Source organism: Denticeps clupeoides, chromosome 3, assembly GCF_900700375.1.
Source record: "Denticeps clupeoides chromosome 3, fDenClu1.1, whole genome shotgun sequence".
Classification (NCBI taxonomy): Eukaryota; Metazoa; Chordata; class Actinopteri; order Clupeiformes; family Denticipitidae; genus Denticeps; species Denticeps clupeoides.
Window position 1 is genome coordinate 24,527,184 of NC_041709.1, and position 27,465 is coordinate 24,554,648.

Consider the following 27,465-nt stretch of genomic DNA (forward strand, 5'->3'; position numbering starts at 1 on the left):
AGTCTTGACGTTTCAGCTTGTGTGGCTTGTTCAGTGGTGGTCGTCTTTCAGCCTTTCTTACCTTGGCCATGTCTCTGAGTATTGCACACCTTGTGCTTTTGGGCACTCCAGTGATGTTGCAGCTCTGAAATATGGCCAAACTGGTGGCATGTGGCATCTTGGCAGCTGCACACTTGACTTTTCTCAGTTCATGGGCAGTTATTTTGCACCTTGGTTTTTCCACACGCTTCTTGCGACCCTGTTGACTATTTTGAATGAAACGCTTGATTGTTCGATGATCACGCTTCAGATGCTTTGCAATTTTAAGAGTGCTGCATCCCTCTGCAAGATATCTCACTATTTTTGACTTTTCTGAGCCTGTCAAGTCCTTCTTTTGACCCATTTTTCCAAAGGAAAGGAAGTTGCCTAATAATTATGCACACCTGATATAGGGTGTTGATGTCATTAGACCACACCCCTTCTTATTACAGAGATGCACATCACCTAATATGCTTAATTGGTAGTAGGCTTTCGAGCCTATACAGCTTGGAGTAAGACAACATGCATGAAGAGGATGATGTGGACAAAATACTCATTTGCCTAATAATTCTGCACTCCCTGTATGTCCTCTGCTTTTAACCATCACCCTCGGTGAGCAGTGGGCAGTCATGACAGGCGCCCGGGGAGCAGTGTGTGGGGACTTTGCTCAGTGGCACCTCATTGGCACCTTGGGGGTTCGGGATTTGAACCAGCAATCTTCTGATTATGAGGCCGCTTCCATAACCGCTAGGCCACCACTGCCTACGACTATTGTATTTCTGCTCAGAGAAGAACAGGAGAACAGAGTCTCTTTCTCTACACGCCTCATGTCATTGTTTCATGTAAAGTAGGAAATTCGCTTTAGGTAAATCAATATTTGATCAACGTTTTTCTATGCTAACAAAATTGCTTTCATCTTTGATAAACCGCTTTTTTGTTTTCACTGGCTTGTATTGGGACCTAAGACACATGTCACTTTACCCCTTCATGACAAATTGAAATGGACTTGGGAGCATTCATTTGTTAATCTCATTAAGTTAGTGCCTCGTGGTCTTCTTCCTCCGCTTATCCGGGTCCGGGTCGCAGGGGCAGCATCCCAAGTAGGGAATCCCAGACAGCCGTCTCCCCAGCCACCTCCACCAGCTCCTCTGGCAGGACCCCAAGGCGTTCCCAGACCAGACTGGAGATATAATTTCTCCAGTGTGTCCTGGGTCGACCCGGAGGCCTTCTGCCAGCAAGACATGCCTGAAACACCTCCCCAGGGAGGCGTCCAGGAGGCATCCTGACCAGATGCCCGAACCACCTCAACTGGCTCCTCTCGATGTGGAGGAGCAGCGGTTCTACTCTGAGTCCCTCCCGAATGTCCGAGCTCCTCACCCTATCTCTAAGGCTGCGCCATGCCACCCTACGGAGGAAACTCATTTCGGCTTGTATCCACAATCTCGTTCTTTCGGTCATTACCCAAAGCTCATGACCATAGGTGAGGACTGGGACGTAGATCGACCGGTAAATCGAGAGCCTTGCTTTCTGGCTCAGCTCCCTCTTCACCACGACAGGTCGGTTCAGCGTCCGCATCACTGCAGACGCTGCCCCAGTCCGCCGGTCGATCTCCTGCTCCCTTCTTCCCTCACTCGTGAACAAGACCCTGAGATACTGAAACTCCTCCACTTGAGGCAGGACCTCTCTCCCGCAACAAACAAAAATATGTTTTGGTAAATCCTTCTCATTCTAATGAGTTCAGTCTATGTGGAAACATATTTCTGCCAAGGCAGAAAGGGATCAGTGTCACATGATAAAAGAAAAAGTGTATATTTTAATGTTCTGTGGAACATGGCTGCACACGTTTGATGTCATATAAAACATGACAAGATGCTGCCGAGTGAGGAGTGTCAGAATCACTTTACATAACGCAGTTTCCCAATTGACCTCTTTATAAAATGTACATGTATGGGATTTAGCAACTTTGCTCAGGCACACAATGGTATAAGTGGGGTTTGAACCTGTGACTTTGTGGCCTTCTGGTTCATATGTGTTACCTGCTAAGCTACTACCACCCCACAACATGAATCATTTCAAAACACAATAAAATAAATATTCCATTGCTATGAGAAGGAGAGTGATAAATGTTCTCATGACATGAACGTAACCTTCTAAAAATGTGAAAAGCTTCATTTTACGTTATATTGTGTTAGTTAACATTGGTGTGACCTGACGTGATGTTAGTTTATAATGTGAACATCTAATTTCAGGTACAAGCTTCTGAACCAGGAGGAAGGCGAGTATTACAACGTTCCTATCCCTGACGAAAACGATGAAAATGTGGAGCTTCGACAGAAGTTTGAGGTGAGTTCTTGCAGGAAGTATTCGGAGGAAGAGGCCGCATTAATCCTTATTCATTTGAAAATAACCTGTTCAATTTAAATTGCATGGTATTGATGGCACTGAAATGTCAAGCGGCCCTCCTCAAAACCCAGTCCGGTGCTCTCAGAACCCCAACGTTATGCACCATTTTATAATGAGCTGTCTCGTTAGGTGCTGGTGAAAACCAAAAGCAGCCAGTCAGATCAATTGGTTTTAGGTCACCAGACAATCTTCTCTTTGCGGGATTACGGGAGAAGGGTGAATGAAATGGGCGGTGGTATATCATAATATACTGAAGGTAGGGAAGATAACATGCATTGTGGGAAATGTAGTTCACCGTGCTGTACAGTCAGGGCATTTCTGTTCTCAAATCAGCCCAAAAGATGCCCAGCTAGATGGGCAACAGCACAAATGATCCCTCATTGAACCCCCGGCAGTAAGGGGGAGGCATGGGGTGGTCCCGGTGACGTCTGCACCAACCGCCCAGGGGAAGACACCGGACGACGGCCGCCCCCCGCCATGTCGTGCACGCACAGTGCTGTCATCAGCATCATTGCCAGGCTGCCACATTGCCATCATTGCCAGGCTGCCACAGAGCGGTCTAATCTGGCCCAGAAATGTCACCGCGCTACGGCAACAGTGCCTCAGAAATCCCCGATTAACATTTACCATTCCGACGCTCTCCTGCCGGCAGCGTTTTTTTTTTTTTTCGTCTGTTGTTGTTTTTCGGGCACCCGCCAGCTGGGTTACAGTTAACATCACTCATGAACAGTCTCCATGGAGATAATTGGTGGGTGACACTAGAGCAGCGGTGATCAACCCAAGTTTTAGGCTCAACCCACAAATTCTTTAGAGGTAACTTCTGTCAATTACCTAGAACCTTCTGGATGGAACATGTCCTAGAACCCAGATGAAAGTCCTCATAAGAGACATTGGGTTTGTTAAAGACCGTATACGAATATATTTATACAAACAGACGCAGATTCGAACGATCAGGTAATCAAGGCGACAATAGACAAGCACAAAAATCCGGTCTGGAACAACAAAGTCAGGTTTGTGGCTTTAATGTGGCTTTTAACTTTAACAGGACGTCACACGTGCACCCAAAATGCTCCTGTACATTTAGGCTGCTCCTGTCTCTTGTTTTTTTGCATGTATGTTTAAGTACAGTCCAAATAAACCAATAAACTAGACCAGGCTCCTCCCATCCATTGGGAGGGCGTTAACTCCATTGAAGTGTACACTAATTTATCCTGAGTTTTGGGCGTGGTCGCCAATCAAGCTCATTATATTTGGGGATAAAATTTCTCTGATGCCTTCTAACTCCTCTCTTCTTTCACTTTTCACGCACTTTATGCCGCTTGCCTCCTCTGTTATTGCTTCCTCACACCTAACGCTGTACTCCTCTCTGGCCCCCCCCCCTTTCCTTTTTACTCTGGACGTCTTCAGCCGGCTGCCTTCCTTCCTTCTTCAGTCAGTGTGCTTCAGCATTTCTTCTTCTTCCTCTTCCCTCCTTCTGTCCCTGTTCTTTCTCTTTTAGGACCAAATTCATTTACACCTCCTTAAGGTACCCGGCCCCTCTCTCTCTCTCTTTTCTCCCCCTGCCTTCTCCTTCTCTTCCGTCTCTGCCTGCTTCCTGTGTTGTCTTGATCTCCTGCACCTGTTGCATCTATGTCTCTAGTCTTTATCTGATCTTTTGCATGTAGCGCCCAGCTACTGCAGACAGATCCAATTTACTAACAATTTCTCCTGGAGGTCGACCAGAAGCAGGAAAAACAAGGCAAAAGAGCCTTCGAAGCGGATTAAAAAGGATTCTCGTGGACTGTTGTTAGTAAATTATAGATGTAAAAACACTCCGTCCACCCAACCAGGCATTTTTTATATACATTCATCCATTCATGCGGCCATCCATCCATCCATCCATCCACCCGTGAGGAAATCCCTGCTTCTCTGATTGTAGACGCGAACCTGGCTCTTTCTTCACATGCAGTTCTATTGCGTCTCCACACGGGGCCAGCAAAACACCATGTTTACTGTTAATTTCTGCAACTGTTCAGTTATTTTAATGAATGACATACACACATATAGTTTACTTGTGATAATGTTTCAATATTTTGTGCAGCAAATGGGTTTTTACCCCCACTGCTCATCAAACTGGTCTTCGTATGGGTTCAGTTTATATATGAATACATATACAAAATCTAAAAATCACATATAGCATTATTTACCCAACACAACAACAACATCTATCTATCTATCTATCTATCTATCTATCTATCTATCTATCTATCTATCTATCTATCTATCTATCTATCTATCTATCTATCTATCTATCTATCTATCTATCTATCTATCTATGTCTTTCTGTCTGTCTGCGTGCATGTGTTAGAGTTGTCAGCTCTCTCCTGTGGTTACAGGCTGATAAGGTGAAGGAAACTAAGCAGGAGAAGGTGAGGGAAAGGTGGCCCATACTGGAACCCCTGAGGGTGCGTGTTGCTTTCTTTGGTTCTGCATCGTCAGAATGTGTCCAGAATGGCTGCCACATTAACCCCCATCGCTTTAAAGTCACCTCAGAGCGGCATAGGTGATAATGAGACGAGCGCCGGCTTCCGCTTTGCGATTAAGGCGCGGCGGATGGAGCTGGTGGTGACGAGAGAGGCAGGTGTGTGTTCTTATGAGAAGCGTGGAGCTCAGGCCTAGCATCGTGTTTTGCACCGTGGCCTATTGTGCATGGAACCTAATTGGTTAACGTATTGCATGTTTACAAGAAAACAAAACAGGCTGCTGAAAAGGTTTTAATGGGTGCTAATTTCCATCATGCATCTCTCTGCATTCCAGTGTTTCCATATAGATGTCCAGCTATATGGAACTGTTATTCTTTTCCATTAATCTTTTATATACAATTTACATTGTGGGGTTTCAGGATTTTATTAGTATATAATATTGCAGTATATAATATTAATATATCCTAATATTTGTATATAATAGGCAGTATTACGGCCAAACAACATTCATCTGTGGACATCCTAAGGCTAGCTAGCAACCCAATCAGCATTTAAGTATTCATGCACGGTAGCATCATCTTTATCAAGGATTGAATTCTGCAATTGTTTTAATATTAAAATCACTCTCCCTAAAATGTTCACACATCAACATGAGTGAGTGAAGGTCTTACATCAGTGCTGAGGTTAAGTATTATAGATTTACAAAGCTATTAAAAAACAAAGCAATGTTCTTAAGAATAGAAAACAACCAGCATACAACACTTACCTGTTCATAAAATTGTATTTTTGCCAAACTGTAGTGGCAACAATAATAAATAATTAATAACTAACAGTGTTCTTGTTATGTTTATAGTGAGCCATTGCAGACCCAGAGGAAGAAGACACATTTAAGAAGGAATGGAAGGATTCATAATTCAAAATAAAATACTAATGCAACTAATTTAAACATTTTAAAGGTCCCCTATAATGAAATGTTCAGTTTGTGAGATTATATAACATTAATAAGAGTTCCTGTAGCCTGTCTTTTATTAACTAGAAATGGCGCTATGTCTAAAGAGAGCTTTGGTCATTCTGCTTCACCGTTCAGAGAGCAGCAGCTCAGACGATCGATTTGGAATTTGTCCCCTTATGTCGTCATAAGGGGAAAGGTTACCTCCCATTTCTCATGTGCTCACCCAGAGAATTTCCCACCCCTCCCCTTAAAAGAAACTCCACTGACCGTCATGGCTTGAAAACATGCAAAGCATTGCAGTTGCTTGGTGACTGGATGTAAAAAGGAGCACAAATGTATTTTTTTGTTCCATCACACGATACTCTGCACAATCAGTTGGTTCATTTTATGTTTTGTGGTTGGTGAATGGTGTTGATCAGGTCATTTTCGTGAATGCCCCATCAACTTCTATAGGCCGCTCTCCTCCATGTCCTGCCACTCTTCTCCTCATTAGCATTTAACGTGACACACACCGATATGGTGCGTCCTGGGGAAATCTCATTGTGTGACTGGCTCAGAGTATCTGTAATTCTGCACCAAGGCTGAGTTCAAGGCAAAAAATGTTTCATGTCTGGGGACCTTTAAGCAATACTAATGAATCTGATATTGCTAATACAACTAATTCTATTAGTACAATCAAATTAAAAGTAATATATATAATATTAACAAATAATATAATATAATTCCATAGAAAAAGTATGTTTAGACTTCTTAATCATTAATTAACAGATTAATTGTTTTTTTACGTTTTTCTTAGATTTTTTGTTAGAAGTAAACGCTTTTTGATTCTATTAGAATAACAGTTAATCACATGCAGAGGTGAACATATTGTTGAAGATCATAATCAAAACAATAAAAATTTGCAGGTATAACATGGACATTTAAGAAAGACTATTAATTCATTATTATTAACTCAAATTAGTAATTTTTGTCTGAATGAAAATTATTCCTTTGCCTTATTTTAAAGGTTAAGATGCTTTCTCCAAATAAATAAAACTGTAAAATGAAGTAAAAGTCTTGTCCCATTTGTGAATAATGAGTACAGTATTGGTTGGACCATGCAAAGACAAGGTTTAGAACTGCTGCAGTAATAATATGCCAGGCCAGTAGGCCACTCATGTGCACACACTGTAGGCCAGTATTTCAAAGGCTTTTTTCTGCAGTGCTTATTTAGCACAGGTAATCAATGGGTAACACACTCGCCTATGAACTAGAAGACCCAGGTTCAAATCGCGCTTACTGCCATTGTGCCCCTGAGCAAGGCACTTAACCCTGAGTGTCTCCATGGGGTGACTGTCCCTTTAACTACTGATTGTAAGTCGCTCTGAATAAGGCCATCTGATAAATGCTTTAAATGTAAATGTAATAGCCACACTCAATATGCTGCTGTGATGTCATCGTTCTCAAAATTTGGTTTTCACCAGCCACATGGTGACCATAGGGCGACTGTTTCAAAGATCTCCACTGTGGAACCCATTTTCAAGAGATTACTTTTTCAGGTTGTCACAGCAAAACATCAGTTTTTATACAGATTGATACAGAATCATATAGCCGCATTAATCCTGTGTAAGTAAATAGTTGAACCCTAACTTTCAGTTGCACACCCTTATTAAGTGTCATATAAGGAAGCACTAGATAATTTAGAATAGTAATATAGCTGAATACACATGAATTACACATCTAATAAAATATATGATCAAAACATACCATTAAAATAATAACCACTAACAACATTTTATTAAAATCTTAGCTTGTAGCCTTCAGCAGCTCCAATGCAATCTCAGCTGGGTAGTAGTTCGCAACTTCACACCATCACACTCCAACACTCCATAATGCTACATCTGTTCTGTGCATCGATGTCTTGTTCACGCCCTTCCCAGAATGCAATGGAACAGGTCATTGCTTTCTCCAAAAAAAAAAAAAGTGGTTTTCTCGACCTCTGTTTTATCAACAACTAACCAACAAAATTACAAACGCAGAATGCTTTGTAGACTCAGAGTGCACTGGCATGTCATGTCTTTGTCTCTCATCTCTCCCTGTAGAAAGCTAAGTTGGGCCCAAACAAAAAGGTGATCACGCCTTCAGATGACAGCAGGTCCACTCTATCCTTCACCAGTCTGGACGAGGTCAAACTCACCGACTTCAATTTCCTGGCTGTTCTGGGGAAGGGTAGCTTTGGAAAGGTGAGCTGTTAACTTCCTCTTGCGAAAATGGGTGTACAGCATTTGTAGAATGTTATTAGCCATTAAATTGTAACTAATTAATCATACATTATGCAAAGAATTGATCACTATTAATCATGATCAGTTTTAGGTACATTACTTTAAAAATGTATCTAGTTAAAGTTACTAGTTACTTATTTCAAAAAGTTACAGAATTATAAAAGTAACTTGTTACCAGGGAAATTTACTCAAAATATGGATTATTCAGTATTGGTAAATGTATTTTTTTGAAACATAAGAAAGAGAAGTGTCTTCTTATCTTTGGAATGGTGATGGTGCAAAGTATGATATTACAAGTTATTTAGAGGACCTTTACAAAGGCTAGCAGTTTTTAGCACCACAGAAGCGACTATGTCAGACTGTGGGACTTTAAATGCAACTGGTGCTTTCTGAAGTTTAGTCATTACACAAGCCTTTATTTCACAAAGAGTTGTTGACCAGTTTTCTGACTTGCCAGTTCTGCAGTCATCAGTGCAAATCAAGGTAAAAAAAATTAGAGTAAAATCCACTGCCATCCCCTTGGCCAAAATTAAAATAATGTTCAAGTAAAGAAAACTCTTGCTACAATAAAATATAATTTGGTTTACTGGTAGGTTGTAGAAGTAAAACCTGCTATGATATGTGGTGATGTGCAGGTAATGCTGGCAGAAATGAGATCCACAGAGGAACTGTACGCCATCAAGATCCTGAAGAAGGACGTGGTCATCCAGGATGATGATGTGGAGTGCACCATGGTGGAGAAACGTGTGCTGGCACAACAGGACAAACCACATTTCCTCACCCAGCTCCACTCCTGCTTCCAGACTGTGGTAAGATATGCCACGGGATGCGGTTCAATGGGCCGCTTTGGACTTACACCATGACACTGAGTTCTAGGAATAGTATTGTAACATTCCTGTAAGGCTGAGGACAAGTTTATATTTATATTATATTATATTTTCTTTAGAATAAAACCTATTCCAAGTAATCTGTACCTAACAGAAATTGGGACTGTTTTTGTTGACATTATTTTGTGTTATAACTGTATCTAAAGAAATCAAGTAACCTCCCAGGGTGTCCTGACTAACCATACACAGAATAGGTCTCCTGACATCCCCTAATTTTTTGTGTGCTTTTATATAGGTCTTAGAGGTCCCCTAATACTGTATCTGTGTGCAGATCGGTGCAGAATTACAGCCAGTATTAGCCAGACCCACAATGCAAGGACGTTCCATTTCAGTGTCTGTAGCTTTAAATGATAATGAGGAGGAGAGAGCGGCCTACTGAAGTTGAGGGGGCATTCACAGAAATTATGTCAAAACCATTCACCACCCACAATGTTTATTGATGACAGGAAGTCAGGATAATGTTAAATAATCTCAGAAAGTTCAATTTTCATGATAGGGGACCTATCATCAACTTATTTGCTTGTTCCAAATCTTGCATCACGTGAAGTGATTGTCACACGTGATACACAGCAGCACACAGTGCACACAGTGAAATTTGTCCTCTGCATTTAACCCATCACCCTGAGTGAGCAGTGGGCAGCCATGACAGGCGCCCGGGGAGCAGTGTGTGGGGACGGTGCTTTGCTCAGTGGCACCTCAGTGGTACCTTGGCAGATCGGGATTCGAACCAGCAACCTTCTGATTACGGGGCTGCTTCCTTAACCACTAGGCTACCACTGCTCCCCTTAATGACACTGAATACCTGTATGTTTACCACATTCTCATTTTTTTACTCTCTGGATTAAGTTTATATTGATAATTAGTGGAATAATTACTACTAGATTAACAATCCTGTTAAATTCTATGTTTAAAATGTTCAAATCGAAAGAATGTGTTAGTTAAACTTCTTTCTTGATCTTGAGTTTATGCTTTTAGTTTTACCTTCAATACTCAGAGGTCTGTTCCTGTTTACTTTCAATCCTAGGCTGCCCCTTAACGTCTCCTAAATCTTTAAACTTTCTCAGAGGAGCTCTGATATTGCAAAACACAGACATTTTCCCTTCCACACACCCACACACAAGCGCACCCAGAAAGGGCAGCCATTTAACTTTAATTGCGTTGCAAACAAAGCCCTCAGTCTGGCTTTCTCTGCGGGTAAAATATTCACTGCTTTTGAATTTAGTAAAAAGTCAATTTCAGATGGAGGAAATTGGATATATGGGGAGGTAAGCTGTTTGCATGGTGCAGCCGGATTTCAAAGGAAATACAGAGCCAGAGAGGTGTTTTATCTTCTCTTGTTAAAGACAGAATCAGCTGAATTGAATAAAAGTTGTTGAAATTTTCTGAATTTATTCCTGTTGTAAATGCAAATGCCTTACATAACCAGGAAAATGGTCACTGTAGCTGTAGTTAGGCAGCTTTGCTCAAACTTGTAGAAGAACCATATATACACTAGCTAATTTAGTAGTTAGCATTATAGGCTAATTAGACTGGCTTCTTATTTATCATCCCAAATAGCAGACAAACCAGGTCCCGTTTTATTCACTGTGTTGTAGTTTGTTGACTATTAGTATTGTCTAAAGAGGAAGGTTTTAATATAATGCAGGTTGGCGCGATGGAAGCGATGCCACAACCTGGCAACCCACTGCTGAATTGAACACAAAAATTTAACTTGTAGTGCTTGGGTTGTTAGCGGATGAGATAACATCACACATGAATGGGAAAAAAACAGCTGAAAATATAAATGGCAAGAGATTTACTTATTATTGTTCTGTCAGTGGTTTTAATTATGTGGGTTTATGTATTGGATGTAGGGTTTTTATCAGCCCATCAGATGGAGCCATCATACAGCCACAAACAATTCAGGAAGTGGTACAGTTTAAGGCTGATATCACTATGCCTTCCCTTCTAGGACCGTCTGTATTTTGTGATGGAGTATGTCAATGGAGGAGATCTCATGTACCATATTCAACAAGTGGGCAAGTTCAAGGAGCCCCAGGCTGTGTAAGATCACACATCTCTCTTCCACAAATACACACTTTGTGTTATATTGTGTGTATGAAAAAATCCTAAACAATCCTACTCCCAAAGTTCTCTAAACAGTCCTGTTTTAATTCAATCTCAAATTTAAGAGGAAAATATTATAGTGGGGATCAACTAAAGGTCCACACTTTACTTAAGTCTTATGAGGACATTATGCTTGTCATTACAGGTTCTATGCAGCTGAGATCGCCGCTGGGCTGTTCTTCCTTCACAGGAAGGGCGTCATATACAGGTGATGTGTCATGTGACTGGGTATTCTGTCTTCAGAAACCAGAATCACTATAACCAGTCACACACTTTTAAACATTGATTTTAAAAATGCAGATTTTATTTGGACCACTTTGTCAATTCAGATAAGTCATGTTGAGCAAGGCTTGTTAACAAAGTTGTCATGTTAATGCAAAGTATTTAAAACATTAATGCAGAATTAATGCATTTTGCTTGTTTGACCCTTTTAATCCTTAACTGTACTTTAATGAGCTGTAATTATAGATCTTGAAAATGTCAAATCCTTATACTGGGTTCAGTACTGAACTGAAATGTGCAGTTTTAATGGAAATTTGGAAAGAGCTGCACAATTTTGTCTTAATGGATCAGACTTTCACTGAACAGGCGAGCTTTGTTTTTTAATAAAAATTGTCTGACCCCAGGAGAGAGAGAAGTCCTTTCAAATTTCTTCTTATCATCCAAACTGTCCAAAGCAGCCCTTTACCCTTGGGTACTGCATCTTTAGGACATGAACAAAATTACATGGACATTGAATTAGCCCAAGGAAATGGAGCAGCCATCCAGATTTGTGACTTTCGGCAGCAGCAAAAATTTGTTGACAGAGAACGTTCTGCTTTTCACATTAAACTCAGTTGTTAGAGGCGACAGCTTTTCCTTAAAAGTGCAATAGAGTGTATTAAGGTTCATTGAAAACTATTATTTTAATAACATTGTCATAATAACAGTAACTCATTCAATTTAAAAATAGAGACCTCCTATGAGGTCCTATGAGGTAACACCATAAAGAGTAATATATGTAGTTGATAGTTGAGGTTTTAAGGGATTTAAAATGGACCTGTCTGTCTCACCAGGGACCTGAAGTTGGACAACGTAATGCTGGATGCAGAGGGCCACATTAAGATTGCTGATTTTGGAATGTGCAAAGAGAACATAAATGAGGGGGTGACAACTCGTACCTTTTGCGGAACTCCAGACTACATAGCTCCTGAGGTGAGAGCATTGCAATGTTGTGACAAAATGAAAGATAGTAATTACAAAATCACCCCTTCTTTGTAGGTATAGTTGGCTCTTACATTTGAAATATGGCTGTTAATTATTTCAAACTTTTTAAATAATTAATCGCACATTTGGAACAATAATTTTTTTATCTGATCATTTGACAGCCCTAATTTGAATATATTTTTTTACTTTTGCATTTAACTACATTATACTCAAGAGAAAGCAGACATCTTTGGAGCCAGTATCAGCACTTCACATCAGATGCAAAATATATATTTTTGATCATGATGTGAACTGCCGCTTTAATATTTCAATGCACCATCATCCATTCCTGTGTGCCCTAATGAGAATGTGCCCTTCACTTTCGCAAAATGAATTATTCTCCGTATCTTATCATCGGGAATGTTGAAGAGTCCTGGTCACAGGCTCAGCGAAGCAGCCATGCATTTTCACATAGAGCTTGTGGGAAGCACTCAAAGCTAAAAGTGACCCGAGTCGCCTTCTCATGTCACTCTGGTGGCGCACATTGGGACTGATGGCTGAAGCACACACACTTACACACTGTGAGAGCTGCCAGTGTCGCTGTCTTGCCCTGAACCGGACTGTCCCACCCTAAAGCAAGTCTGGATCTTATCGTGGAAGCGCAGAGCTGACGTTGTTCTAAATCGATGGCATGGACACCACATCTGCCACAAAATGGACAGTTTGCATGACTTTTCGAAAATGACAGTGACATTTTTCACAGCACCTAAGTTTTAGTTCTCAGAAGAACGTTGTGTCCATGGTTAATGCATTAGAACTTTTTAATATACTTCAGCTGACATGAAGTACACAGTTACAGGCGTTTATTTACTATAACTTTAAATGCACTGAGAATAGTGTGTATTAACAGGTTATCTACATTTTACTAACAAAATGAGTTGCTTTTTTTGTAACAGATGTTTTTGGGGCATGATATAAACATATTTTGTGTTTGCAAAACGAGGACCCATGAGGGCAGGACGAGTTAAAAAATTTACTTCAGCGTACCAGCAGGCATGCAAGACCTGTATTGAAAAGGTTTTGTTTGTTTCATTGTTATGGTCTGTGCTGGGAACCCAGTTGTTTGTCCCTTAAATGTATCAAATGTATATATATCAATACACTTGTCATTTGTTAGCACTAAGAGTTTAGTATTGACACCCCCACAGCACTTTATGAACATTTAGGCAATTACACATAATAATGGTCTATTTGCTACTGAATCTTGTGTCTGAGTCTACACAATTTAGTTTTACTCTCATCCTGTTGATCAGTGTCATCCAGCATTTTGTGTGTCATTGCTGTGATGGGCATTATCCTCACTGTACTGTGGCACCATTTTTGCTTGTGCTGCTGGATTTGGTCCCTCAAATTAGAGAGAAAATGAATGCCGGCCGCTGGCGCGCCTCGCTTCCTAAAAGGGAGTGTTTCGATTTCTACTAAAAGCCTAATTGAGTTCCAGTGACACCGTTAATGAGCTGTGGTGCTCATCGAGGGTAATGTTCCCTGGGCCTGTACTCTCCACTTGCATCTTCTTTCTACTAATCATGTTCTACTATCACGTCATGGTCAAAATGTCACTTTAAGGCATTATAGAATGTTGGTTCTGCAGAAAATCCAGGTACATCGCCTCCACCTTCAACATATAATTTCATTTAAATATAGGATTTTTAATCAGATCCTTATAGGATGTCCCTCAAAGCCAAGGAAGCTTCTGTGGTAGGAGGACTGAAGACAACTTCCCTGGTGTTTGAAAGCAGCATTTTACAATATTAAGTGCTATTTGTTAGTTTACTTGGTGTGTGTTTTCCCCAGGGTGGAGTATAGTCAGCGCAGCATCAGAATGTTCTCTCGCTGACCTACATAGCCAGCCACTGGAGCTGATGTGGAGGGAGGCTGCGCTTTAGTCACCTAGAGTGGACCTGCATGGCTCATTAAAGCGCTTCACGCTCGGCGCCATCACCATATCGGTTACCACGGTGCACAAGGCTCACTTTTAATCCGGCCAGTTAACACAGACATCAGGCCGACGTTCTGTTTGCACCCAGTCACAAATGGCCAATTAGCTGATTTATGTCAAGGCCCCAGCCATAGGATTCCCTGCTGGGATCCATACCCCAGCTGTAGAGCGTAGCTTCACACCACCTGTGCTACCAGCTCATTCATCTCATGAGCTAATTATCAAACCCTTAGGGAAAACACTGTACAGTAAATGGGTCCATGATATCCATCTTATTTCTTCCTGCTGGAAGCCGTTTCCCCATGATGCCATGGTAAATGCAGTTTGAATAGAGTAGGAGATTAACTGACTGATACATGAAAATTAAGGATGTGCATTTAAGAGATGCATTTGATCACGATTATGAAAATTGACAGAAAAAAAGGTCTTGCAAAATTATGGTCAAGCAACATTGTCAAATAGAAATAACACTGTATATTCTTTCCACAGCGTTTTTTTTTTTTTTTTTTTTTTGCATTGTACATCCCATTATTCAGAAAAGAAATTTAGTCTTGCACTTTTAAGGATTTGAAATTAAATGGATTTATTAGATTTATTAAATGGAGTATTAGATCACACAAAAATGAATTGACAAAACTATGTTTGCACACAACTGCAACCCAGCTCTGGGACTCTAGGTAGGCAGTGTGGGTGTCATATCACAAGCTGACACAGCCAAACAATAATTTATGGGTCATTCTTTGCAGCGACAGTCGGCAAAGTTCTTAGCCGCTTAAGTCCCTTGACAGTCAGGTATGAAATCTAATTTGTCAGCCAGTGACAGCTCAGTTCCACTCGAGTTCGGGTGCAGAGCCCCGTGAAGACACAACTATGTCTTCATAAGGTAGAGATGTCCACAATCCAACTGTGACTCTGAGCAAAAAGGTAATAGACTTTAGCACTTATAATTCAAAATGTAAATTGTATTTGTAATTTGCAATGCTATAATGGGTTGCAGCATTTTTTTTTTCATGCATGTAACAAGATAACAAGAGAGGTGACCAATTTTTGATGTGCTGCCTTTGAAAAATGTCTTTATTCACTGCAATTGTTTGCTTAGAAGAGATGACGACTGCTACATTGCATTAGAAGGATGTTTCCCTGAAAACTGATTCCTCTGTGGAATGTTCTGCTGCAGCATCAGAAAATGTAGATTGATGTTTTGACACCAATCGCACTTGCGTATGTCAGTGTAAAATATAATTACAGCTGATCACATAGTCATAAAGGCTGTTTATTCATAAGTCAGTCAACAGATAACCCCTGCATGGTTGACAGCATTTCAGCCAAGGAATTTGCCTTTTGTGTACAGCTTCTAATAGTGAGTAACTGCATTTTAGTAACTCAGCAATAAGTCACTTGTTAATCTTGAGTAGGGTGGTTGAGAGGTCCTGGCATATACAAGGTTATTCCATCAATAAAAAGTATTTTTTTACAGAAATGACTGCATTAGCTGTAAACATGGTCTGGTTAGAGACAGTACTGTACAACTCCCACATCAAAAGGTATTCATATGTAATAATTGAAAATATGCTGATCAGAACCCCGGCTCTGAGATGCTTTTAATAATGAAATTCCACTCAACACTTTGCAAATGGACTGCAAGAGCTTTGGGAAGAAAATTCAATATATTATGAAGGTGTTATAGTACACACTCCCCACATTCTTTATAAAATATTTCAGTATACATTTCAGGAAAATGTAAGAAATATTTCTAGCATAAATATGTTTGTGTATCTTTTGCTCAAAATCGATGCACTCCTCTTTAGGAAGTGTGGCACTCCAACACCCTCCATTCATTTTCTATTTAATTTGCAAAAAGTATCAAGTCTGCAGAGACTGTATTATTCAGTGTTTTATAAGGAAGCATCATTTGGTAGAGCTGTTTGAATGTGCTGACTAGTTGTTGGGTGATCAAGGTAACTAAGTATATATGGCAATAGCTCTGACACCTGGTAGTATTAAACAGAAGAACAACATTTAAACATCAGCTAAAAAACCTAATAAAACAACATTTTATGTAGTAAGGGGAATGGAAGTTACAATGAATGTGGGTTCTGCTGTCTTAACATAATGATCCAACTCTCAACAGTGCGCTTTTGTGAGAGTAAATGTGTTAATGAGTGTAATCCTTATATATACAAAACAGTCTGAAACCACCACCAGCGTGTTGCTTTCAGTAGTGGAGCTATGCAGGAGTCGGGATCACAGGCAACACAAAGAACCTTGAGAGGCTGGGAGCACAGTCCTGAACTGTCAGACAGCATTACCATGACGTAGTGTGACGTGCGCGCACACACACACACACACACACACAAACACACACGGCAGAACGTGTGCTTCACTGCATCAGATGACCAAAACTGACTCCCGGCCAAAGCTGGCCTGTGGAATTGTGGGTAATAAAAAGGGCCAAGCTCAACAGGGAGGAGAGGAGTGGCTAAGGTCACAGCACGTCTGTCTTGATCACGGTCATTATGATGACACACACAAGACAAACAGCAGCACACGGAGCGTCAAGGTGAAGGTCAAACGACCAAAGCTGTAGGTTTCACGTCATTCCGTTCCACTTAAACCGAAGGACGGCATTTATGAAAGGCGGAACAATTTCATGCAGTTCCACTAAGTGATTGCAGCGAACCACTATCCAAAATGTTATAATCTGGTGCAGATGTAAAGTCAGAAACCCATGCAAGCCATCAGGTTATGAGATATAGAGCACTGTTTTCGAACCGGCACTTAGGGCTACGAGCAGATTGTGTTACATGTTCACTAGTGTAATTACATGAATAAATAAAAACAGGAAGAAACACAATCTTTAATGATGTGTGTGGATCTGGGTTTAAATCGTCCGGAATGAAGTAGTTACGTGAGTGAGAGCTACTGCCATTTAAGTTCTGTTTCTAAAATATTATTAAAGGTCATGTTCTGGGTGAACCAACAGAAAGGGTAGTCACAGATACAAATAACTACAAATTGATTCCTATATCTATTTATGTAAGGTCAAAGGTGTCCTCAGGATTTACATAAATCGAGAAAACAAGAGAACCAAACCCCCATGCTTAGCACTGTGATTAGCATAAGTTCAAAAACAGGACCGGTTATAATTTTTGAGAAAGATATTTAAAAAAATATTAATAATAATAATTTGCATTATTTACAGGAAATAAGTTTCTTTGCCGGATCATAGAAGGTTAAGAACTTGGGAGTTGATTTAGATCAGAAACAAGCCCCAATATAAGCATGTAGAACTGCACTTAGTACCAGTTCGAAAAATAAGGTCCAAAGAATTAATTTTTGAGAACGATAATTGAGTCTAAGAATTGGGAGTTTATTTAGATAATAATAAAACACCGGCATCATACCTGGACATAAACGAAACAGTGTGTGCAGCGAATTGTGAATGTGTGTGCTAGTGTGTATACGTTGTTGTACTTTGTGTGTTGAGTTGGGTGGTATGAGACGGGGGGGCATTACGGGCCCAGCAGGTGGTGAAGAGAATGACCTTCCAGAGGAGATTCAGGCCGCCCTTGATCTGTTTTTCCCCTTATCCAGTCCCTCAGCTGTGACTGAGAGAGACAATTCAGTGTTTAACCTGTGTGTGTGTGTGTGTGTGTGTGTGTGTGTTCAGCTGTCTCTCTCACTACTGTACACAGCAGGTGAGGACTGCTTTCACTGCTCTCAGACGTAGCTGATGCCCTGAGGGCTCGGTGCTGCATCAAAACCGCCGTCCGTGGCTCAGCCAGTAGCACTTCACAGCGTTCAGCAGATCAGCTCTCTTTTCTTTTGTTGCTTCTTTCTCTATTTCTCTGCCCCTCCCTCTCTGGAGTAGAGAAATGAAATGACTCTTTATTTAAGCAAAGGAAACTGGCTGGTGTAGATGCAGTTGTACCTTGGACGTGCCAAAGGTTGTGTGTTATGTTTTATATGGTATATTCCTCTAGTCTATAGTGTAAGTAACAGTGTGTAGGTGTATTCAAGATTATAAACAGTAGAAGTCACTACTTAAACAAGAGTGCATTATCTACATTGCTACCTTGTATTGTAATAATATTAAGTGCAACCTATGAGATTTATTAGTATTATTGGTGTTGCACGAATAATAAGAAAAACCCTGTTTCTGGTAGTTTCTGCAATTCCGTCTTTTTATTCCCATATCTTGCACCGAAAGGGTGAAAACAATTGTGTGTGATTATACTGCACTGTGTAGTAAATATGTGATTTTTTTTTTATTATTTAATGTAATTAGACATTAGTGTGACTTCCATTTTCCCTCGTTCTGTCAGTATCTGAACTTGTCACAGTCTGGTGACAAGTAGTCCCTCTCCGGCTGCTTAATAAAGACACATCTGATGTGTCTGTGTGGCAGAGCAGCTGTTAGCTGTGGTTCTGGCGGAGACCCTCCTCAGACTGATTCATTAAGGCCAAACAGGGAACGGGGCTAATTGCTAATCAGAGCGTTGACTGCCAGCGACGGTGGAGCATTGAAGTCATGTGTGGCTCTGAGTCAGCAGCTCTGGTTATCTGAGGGTTTCCACATGGATCAGACAGATCCCAGACATCCACAAAACAGGACTTCTCAGTTTGCCTGAAGTCATGATTAAAAGTCATGACCTCTGGCTGAAGTGAACCAAGCTATCTGAGAAATCTTGGTTCTTGTAACACTACCCAGAACAATTTGTAATAGTTAAGATCGGAGAGTGGGGAGGAGCCAAAGAAGGAGGGTTTGGATTTGAGAGGTGGGCATGACCAATGATACCATATTTTACCATAATGTTAAAATATAAAAAAAATTCAATAAATTCAACTTTGCTGTAAAAAAAGAATGCACATACAAATGTAAAAAAAATTCCATTTTTAAACACAATCTCTTTAAACATAAAAGACAATGCTGGTAAAGGGTTTCATCATTTCAGCTGGTTTGTAACCAAGTGGAAACCAGCAGCTCTACCTGGCAACACTCCCAGAGACATTCAGGGTAAGTTTAGGGTCAGTCTAGAACTAAATGGAGAGCATCTCTTACTTTTGAACACTTATTTTTTTAACATAACTTTATTTATTCCAAATTCATTATGCTGAGGTGTGCCAACTGTTTAACTCGACAACAGCATCAACCTTGGATCATTTGATGCTTCCGTATGTTTTATGGCAGTACGGTAAAATGGCAGTAACATGTACCTATTCCATTACTGCTGTTGGATGCTTCAATGCTTTATGATTTATTTAACACACATGCCTCTTTTCTTACAGATTATTGCCTATCAGCCTTATGGACGCTCAGTGGACTGGTGGGCCTATGGAGTCCTGCTGTACGAGATGTTGGCCGGCCAGGTTCGTCCTTCATCAATTCAACATTTTCAGATATTTAGTGTAGTCTCTTCAATGGGGTGAATGAATGCGAGTGAATTGTGTCAGTACTTGGCTCAATTTGTAGCATTCATGTATACAATCTATGGATATGAAATACTAGCAAATTTTGGAAGCAAATACATTTTAATGAGAACAAAAACCCTTTAGTACATGTACATCGAATAAGGACAATTGTAGTATTGTACTGTTGTGCTAATTATGTTTATTATGTAGTGATAATTTGTGTAGTACAGACTTTTGATACTATGGAAAATGTTAATCTTATGTAAGAAGTATAATATTTAGGTTAATGCTATTGATAAATGGGGGGCAGGAGACATCAACTCCTCATTATTTTTAAAAAAGTGATTAGTTGTCACATGTGACACACATCACCCAGTACACATAGTCAGATGTGGACTCTGCATTTAACCATCACCCTTGGTGAGCAGTGGGCAGCCATGACAGGCGCCTGGGGACCAGTGTGTCGGGACGGTACCTTGATCAGTGGCACCTCGGTGGTGCTTCGATATCTGAACAAGCCAGTAGGCGAAGTCAAGCCCTCAACACCCACTTTCAGTTTGGCTTGCCCTGTGTTTTGTTCGTGTGGCTTCGTATGTAGCCAGTGCATATGTAGCCAACCCTATGGGTTGATCTCATCCTCACATAAAATAGTGTTCCATTCTGGGTGCGTTGCGGTTCTCTTTGTATATTTTACCCCTTGTGTCCATATTAAAAAAAAACACATCAATTAATTTCTATGCAGACAACACACAGATGAACCTACCAGTGACAAAACGAACTCTAACCTCTCTACACAAATGCTTCAGTGAAATCTAGCAGTGATTGGCAAACAATTTCCTTAAAACCAGAGTATGATAGAGGTTATTATTTTTGGATCATTAGCCTCTGATAGGACTGTAAGGGATTGGCTTGGTGCATTAGCTATATTCTGTAAGCACCATATTAAAAATCTGGGGGTTATGCTTGACTAATTTATTCCACGGTAAACTCAGGCGTTGAAAGATGCTTCTAGCATTGGCCTTCTCCACTGGCTTCCAGTAGCATACAGAATGAAATTCAAAAGTTTACTTTAATTGGGGCTGCACCATCCTACCTGGATGAGCTGCTACTTTTGTACACACCATCACGCATCACAGAATTTGTGGTAGTGCCAAAGTCAGACCAGAAAATTGTGGATGATCGTGCTCCAAAATTAATCAGGTTAGCAACTTCAATTGTATTTTATCTGTACAGCATTGGTATGGCACTGCATTGTCTTTAATCTGTGATCATATTTTGGTTTGATTTGATTGCTAGACCTGAACTGGGTAAAAAAAAAAAAGTCTATTCTGAAACACTGTGAAACGTTAGTAAAACTAGTTTCAACCTTTTGTGACTTTGGAAATGGTTAATTTTTCTTCGTTTTACAAATTGTACAATTTTCCTTGTTAGAAAGAGAAGGGGTGTCTCTAGCCAGGGGGGAGAAAATGATAAAGTGTGGTTGGAGAAAAGAAGGGAACTGTGCAGACCTTCCAAATGTGCTCAGTTTCGAGGGTTTCACCGGGACATTATTATTGGAAAGGAATGGGATCATAACTCTGCAATTTGCCTTTGAGGGAATCATTATTTGTGTCTGGTATCATCTGTTTTATCACTCTGCTCTCCCTCACTCCCTCTCTTTCTGTCTGTTTGGACAGTTGAACAGTTTGTGTTCTAATGGTCCATATATTATGTGATTGCTATTGGACTTTCCAGGCCCCGTTTACCTAAGTGAATGGAATCCTGCATTTTTATTGGCTGTTGTATTTTTACTGTAATGATATGACAACTCATTTGCATGCCCTTGTATGACACTGAATAGACATATGCCTCTAAGAATCGAAAATAGAATCTATATATTCATATTTCTACTAGAACTCTTTCTTCAAATTTTTTGGAGGTTATATTAAAATATTTTATGCCACATTTAAGGTAAGTGTCTCGTAATACCTTCATAATTTGTTGAATTTTCTTCCCAAAGCCCCCTTTCGATGGCGAGGATGAAGATGAGCTCTTTCAGTCCATTATGGAGCACAATGTGTCCTACCCAAAGTCATTGTCAAAGGAGGCTGTGTCTGTCTGCAAAGGGGTGAGTGGACTTTCATTAACTACGCATCTCAGAGCCATAGTTCTGATCCGAGATTAGTTTTGCGGTTTAACAAAGGCTGGTTGTTTTTTTTTTTTGTTTTTTTTATTTTGAAAGGCTGGTTATTTTTAATCCATCCAGTTAAATACCTTCTGATAATGTGTGAGGTGTACAGAGCCCCACATCTTACTAGACCCTGTATAAAGTATTTAAATCGGGTCAGGCAGCATGTTGCTGTGAAACCTAGAGGTCCTGTAGCACCACAGGAGTCAAGATGTGATGTAGCGTGTTATCATGGGCTGGTCCAGACACTGCACAGTAAAAATCTGACTGTCAATTTTACACTTAAAGATTTTATTTTAACTCTGTTTCAGATAACATTTGGTCCCACTTAAAATTTGAGTAAAATTTACTCTATGGCTAGTGTTGACTTTTCAGAGTTAATTCTACTGAAATTAGTGTCAAAAATAACAATAAAATTTGTAAAAATATTTAACACTGAGGTTTATTTACACTGTTAGAGTAATATTACACCTTATAGAGTTATAGAGTTAACTGCTGTTGAGAATCTTTTACAGAATACGCAACCTTAAGTTGCAAGATGCTAAATATCTAGCCGCAAGCTGGTAATGCAGCATGCCTACATACCTTTAGTTTTTCCCTTCTAAATTTTCATATCTGTGCTTGCAGCAGACACGCCACGCTCTCGATACGTGTTCAGTTGCTCTGTTAATTGAGTATGATTGAAACAGTTATGCTTAGTTTATATTATCAAATTCAATGGAATAATGGAATCTTAAAATATGACATGAAAACTAGCATCTTGCTGCCATCTAGACATCGCAGTCACTTTGCATGGCCTCAAGTGGCAAGGGTGTGCCCTTCCCCCACAGGCATGCCCCTGAGAAGTCTTGTACTACTTGAACTTTGGGCAGGAAAGTGACCGCTGCTTTGAGAACATAATGCACTGCGCGCAGAATCATATGAACTGACCTGCAGGAATGAAAGACACGATCAGAGATTCATCCTGCGCCCAATCGTGTGCAGAGGATGTGATGAATGTTAATGTTAATTAATGTCCCGGGGCACGGCTGCTGATGAGCTGTGTGATAATGCAGTGACCCCCATCCTCTTGCTGTCTTCACCTCCTCTGTCCCTCTGTATCAGCTTCATCAGTATTCATTTGCCTGAGTTGGCAAAGCCTCGTCTTGTGCCAGGAGTTTTGCATCATCAGTTGTCCTCATCCCTAATGGATATGTAGTACACCTGTCAAAACTGTGACCCAGAAAACCAGGGGATTTAAAAAAAAACGCATGGATGCAATGTTCTTTTTTAACAAGACAGTAGTGCAGCCTGAACATTTTTGCTCTCCAAAAGCCTCAGAAATGTACTGAATACCAATTGAATAGTCTAATTTGTAGAAATTTTCAGCCATAAACCAGCCTAATCAAAACACTATTACAGTTACCATATTCTCCACCCATAACCAAACCAAGCCAAACCTCAGGTGACCAATAAAACATATGCTAAGATTAACTTAAGTCTATTATTAGCAAATTCAGTCTATCCAAATAAAGGACTTAACCCCTCTTGAAACCTTAAGAGAGTTAGTATCATCTTATTTTTATTAATCACATTATCTATGCGGGAACATCATACAACAAAAACTTGGAATTGGGAGTCTGCACCCACCAACATATTCAAAGCACCACCAATTCAGAGGAGAGATTAAATTTGTCAGCCCTACCAATGCACTGAATGATTTTCCTGGACCGTTACCAACTGATCAATATTGTCTTGACTACTGATCTTTGTCTTGACTATGGTACGATTGAATATTATTAAGAAAAAGTTACTCATGTTTAGTTACAGAAGATCTGTGTAATCTGCTCCTTCACCTGCTGAAGCCTTGCATGGGGTGAGGGCACCTACCTGGCCAAGCTTCTCGTTGAGATCTCCATCTGCTGAGTCTTTATTTAGATCTGAGCTTCTTCTGAAGCCTGCTGTTATGCTGTTTGGTGCCTTCTGGAAGGTGAAGAATTTAACACGTCGGCCAATCACGTTGTCTCTCTCACAGCCGACCCGTCATATTGTATCATATTAACTCTAATTAACATTTTCCCCTCTATTTATGTATTATTAGCTTGTATTTTAAAGTTGTTGGCCAGAAAGGACAGATGGTAAAGCCCTTACATACAGTTTTGGGAATTTCACAAAAAAATAGATGATTAGTTACCCTGGTAAAAATGTTATTACCTTTGTAGTAAATTAAGCTAAATAAAGCCAAAAATATTTGCAATGCAGGGATAGCACTGAGTATCAAAAACAGTATAGAGTTACAAAGTTGGATTCAGTGTCGCTGAATTAATTTCCACTCATTTTGAAAGTGCAATGCGATAAATGCACCATGTACCAACAGAAACCCAACTGAAGGGATTGGAAAGTCTCTAGTTTTAATATATTGCCTTGTTTTTTTGTTTTTTTTTTATTTGGCTACATGCTGAGAGTGCAGACACTCTGCACTCTCACTCCCCCCCCCCAGAAGTTCCTGCACATGTAGTTCTCACCTCACAGCCCTCAGTGATGTTGAAAAATTATTGGCTTTGGTGCAGGTGTGAGCTCAGCAGCTTCATGACAAATGGAAATGACATAACTCTATAATGCCACTGTGCACACTCTCGCCCAGAGCTATGGATGCTACAAGGCTCTCCTTGAAATAGAATCAAATACCATTAGTCTCTGACACCTTTTGGAATTGGTGTCATATTTCTTTTAAAACCCAAATCTGGGGGGTTATACCATTTTTTTTTTCTGATTATTTGCATGTAGTCAGGATGACAGCTCTCTTGTGCCCTGTATCTTTATTATATTTAAACCCTCTCCTATTAATATATCACATGTGCAACATGTTGCCAGACAACATGATGTTTTCAGCCTCAGTCACACAAACTACTGAAACTATATCTGTATGTAGTAATTTCACTTTCACAACTACATGAAAACTTCAATACCTATTCTTACCAAAGCAGTTCATCCCAACATATCTAATTGAAAACCACCCAATCTGGCAACACCTGGCAGCTCCGTTTGCTTGTAATACCAGTGGTTTATGCTGCCATCAGCGAACATCACAAACACAATTTCTGTTATAATCATCTCAAGATTATGTTTTCTACCAAAATCGCATATTATCGGCATTTTTTTTTTAAAATTCTAATTAATTCTGTTAATGATATCATTCATTATATCGGCCACCTCAGCTGAAATGGCCTGGTTTGGTTATGGGTGGATAGTATGGTAACTGCAGTAGGACTATGTGTGCCAGTTTAGTCTGGTTTGTGGCTCATAATTGTCATTAACTAAATGAGTTCATACTAGAAGCTTGGGGGGGTCACAGAAAGGGGGGCATTATTTACATCTGCTTTGCCAGGTCAGGTCACTGATGAGCTGCACTATAGTATTTTATTATTTATATGAATTAAATTTTTGCAGTTCTGAGAGAAGCAAAATGTAAAACTCTGTGAAGCACAATTAATGTTTTAATCTGCATATTAAGGGCAGAAAGTCCCAGGGCTCGTTCATCTTTTAACTGAGGCAAATGAGACAGATCTTTTAAGCCTGCTTCATCATGCAGCGGGCAGGCAAGGTGACCCAGGATGGCTGTCCACTTCTCAGCAGGCGTTGTGCCAGACATCGTCACGGCAGAAAGTTTAACTGAATGAGCCCTGAATATAAATCAAGTCTAATTAGAATTTTAAGTAATTCAGACATTGGTAAGCTTAATGATTGCACATGGATCTATTTAATGTTTTCCATGTACATGTAAACTGTGAGAAACATACAAGGGGAACCACATTACTCCTTCAAAGAAGAGAGTAAATCAGGATGGATGTCATCTAGCAACTTATTGGTGATGTATAACATGTATTGTATTTGGAATGTTCACGAATATAAGACTGAGTACTTTGTGTAGATTAGACAAGATAACTGAGAACACTGAACGCATTAGCAAGGGCACAGTTTTGCCAGATTGTGTGCTTTTTATAATGAGATTTTTATTTTGGATTGTGGGCTAAAATAATCATGTATCTGGCAACATTGCTTGTGATACTTTACATGTTGACTGAAGGTTTAAAAAGTAGGGTTGGACGAGGAACACCAACCTATATCATTACCCTTTAACCTGAAGTATATATAATGATATACAGAGGAAACCAATATTAATTATTTTACCTAAAAGCAGTCTATCATTTCCATTGGAGTGGATTCAGTCAACATGCTCACAGGCTCTATAAATACTTGAAATGTGAGTCTGGGTGTTTTACAGGGGTTAAGTGACATGATCGTCAGGTGAACCTGAAGAAGATGCTTAGATGACCCCAATCAGAGAGTGTTCTGTCCGCATTAATGTTGCACTTGAATTTTGTCTTTGATACTTTCATTGGAAAAGGCTGTCATTTTCCCATTGCAAAATTAAAAAGCATTGATGCAAAAAAATATATCAAACAGGAACATTTTGAGAAGTTAAAATAAATAAAAAAACTGCAAGTGTAAGTGTTGCTGTGTAATTACTTTATTTTACTATTATTTAGTAATAAAAAATAAAAAGATTTTTTTCAAAAAAATGTTATAAAAGGAACAATTTAGGTCATTTAAAATTATTTTTTAAAAATAATAAAATGTATTATTAAATGTAAAAATACATCAAATTTCAAATACAAATTTCAAATACAAATGTAATTCAAATAAAATGTTAATTAAAAAATGTTTAGTTTAGTTTTTTTAATTAAGGTATAAAAATTTTACCATTCCAATTTTTTGACACTTTTCACTGATCTCCATTTCTTGTTTTTATGCAGTTGATGACCAAACACCCATCCAAGCGTCTGGGCTGTGGGCCAGAGGGTGAGCGCGACGTGAGGGAACATGCCTTCTTCCGCCGCATTGACTGGGATCGTCTGGAGAACCGGGAGATACAGCCGCCCTTCAAACCCAAAGTGGTGAGTGGGAACCCCTTTAGAATGTCTTATTCCACTTCCAGCACCAATTGGGCCAGCTTCAGTCAGCTAAGGAGAGCAGGAAATTGCTGTTTCTTTAAGTGAGGAGTCAACCTGTTATCAAATTTACATTCTAAATGTGGAAATGCCATCTCTGGGATAGTCATTGATAATAAAATATGGATGGAAACACCATTCCTTTTTGCACTGCAATAATTGCGCTATTGTACTTTGCACATTTATTATTCATTTCACTTGCTTAGCGCTGTCTGTCTCATTGTTGTCTACAGGTTTTTTGTTTAATGTTAATCTTGCTCCTCATGTGTCCCCTGTTTGAACTTTATGTAGCACAGTTTGTCTGTGTCGCACTTTATGTCAGTCCGTAACTTTGTTTAATTGTTATAATGTAGTTATGGAGAAACGCTATGTAATTTCACTATGTACTGTCTAACACGTATATAGCTGAAATTACAATAAAGTCAACTTAAACTAAAAACGCACTAATTTGGCTTTGCAATTGGCCCCTCCCACAACACATCTGATTGGTCAATGCTCTAAAGGCACATTCTGACTCACTGCCTGCTTTTTTATTTGATCATTGCAGTCAAAAGCAGTCATATAAGCATTTCACTCCATATCATACCATGTATGACTGTGTACGTGACAAATAAATTTTGAG

At 39.8% G+C, this 27,465-nt stretch overlaps 1 protein-coding gene across 4 annotated transcripts in view; it reads left to right on the forward strand.

Moving 5' to 3' along the window:
• The window catches only part of LOC114785244 (protein kinase C alpha type), a 126,089-nt gene that overhangs the window by 88,205 nt on the left and 10,419 nt on the right, over window positions 1–27,465 (forward strand). For 2 of the 4 annotated variants that reach the window (XM_028971197.1, XM_028971200.1), the window contains 10 exons: window positions 2,268–2,361; window positions 4,797–4,865; window positions 7,917–8,057; window positions 8,732–8,905; window positions 10,935–11,026; window positions 11,235–11,297; window positions 12,145–12,283; window positions 19,563–19,643; window positions 21,685–21,792; window positions 26,649–26,789. In XM_028971197.1, the coding sequence (XP_028827030.1) occupies window positions 2,268–2,361; window positions 4,797–4,865; window positions 7,917–8,057; window positions 8,732–8,905; window positions 10,935–11,026; window positions 11,235–11,297; window positions 12,145–12,283; window positions 19,563–19,643; window positions 21,685–21,792; window positions 26,649–26,789 (1,102 nt within the window). Of the gene's footprint in view, window positions 1–2,267; window positions 2,362–3,919; window positions 3,947–4,796; window positions 4,866–7,916; window positions 8,058–8,731; window positions 8,906–10,934; window positions 11,027–11,234; window positions 11,298–12,144; window positions 12,284–19,562; window positions 19,644–21,684; window positions 21,793–26,648; window positions 26,790–27,465 lie in introns of all 4 variants that reach the window. The other 2 variants (XM_028971198.1, XM_028971199.1) reach the window with 2 other exon arrangements.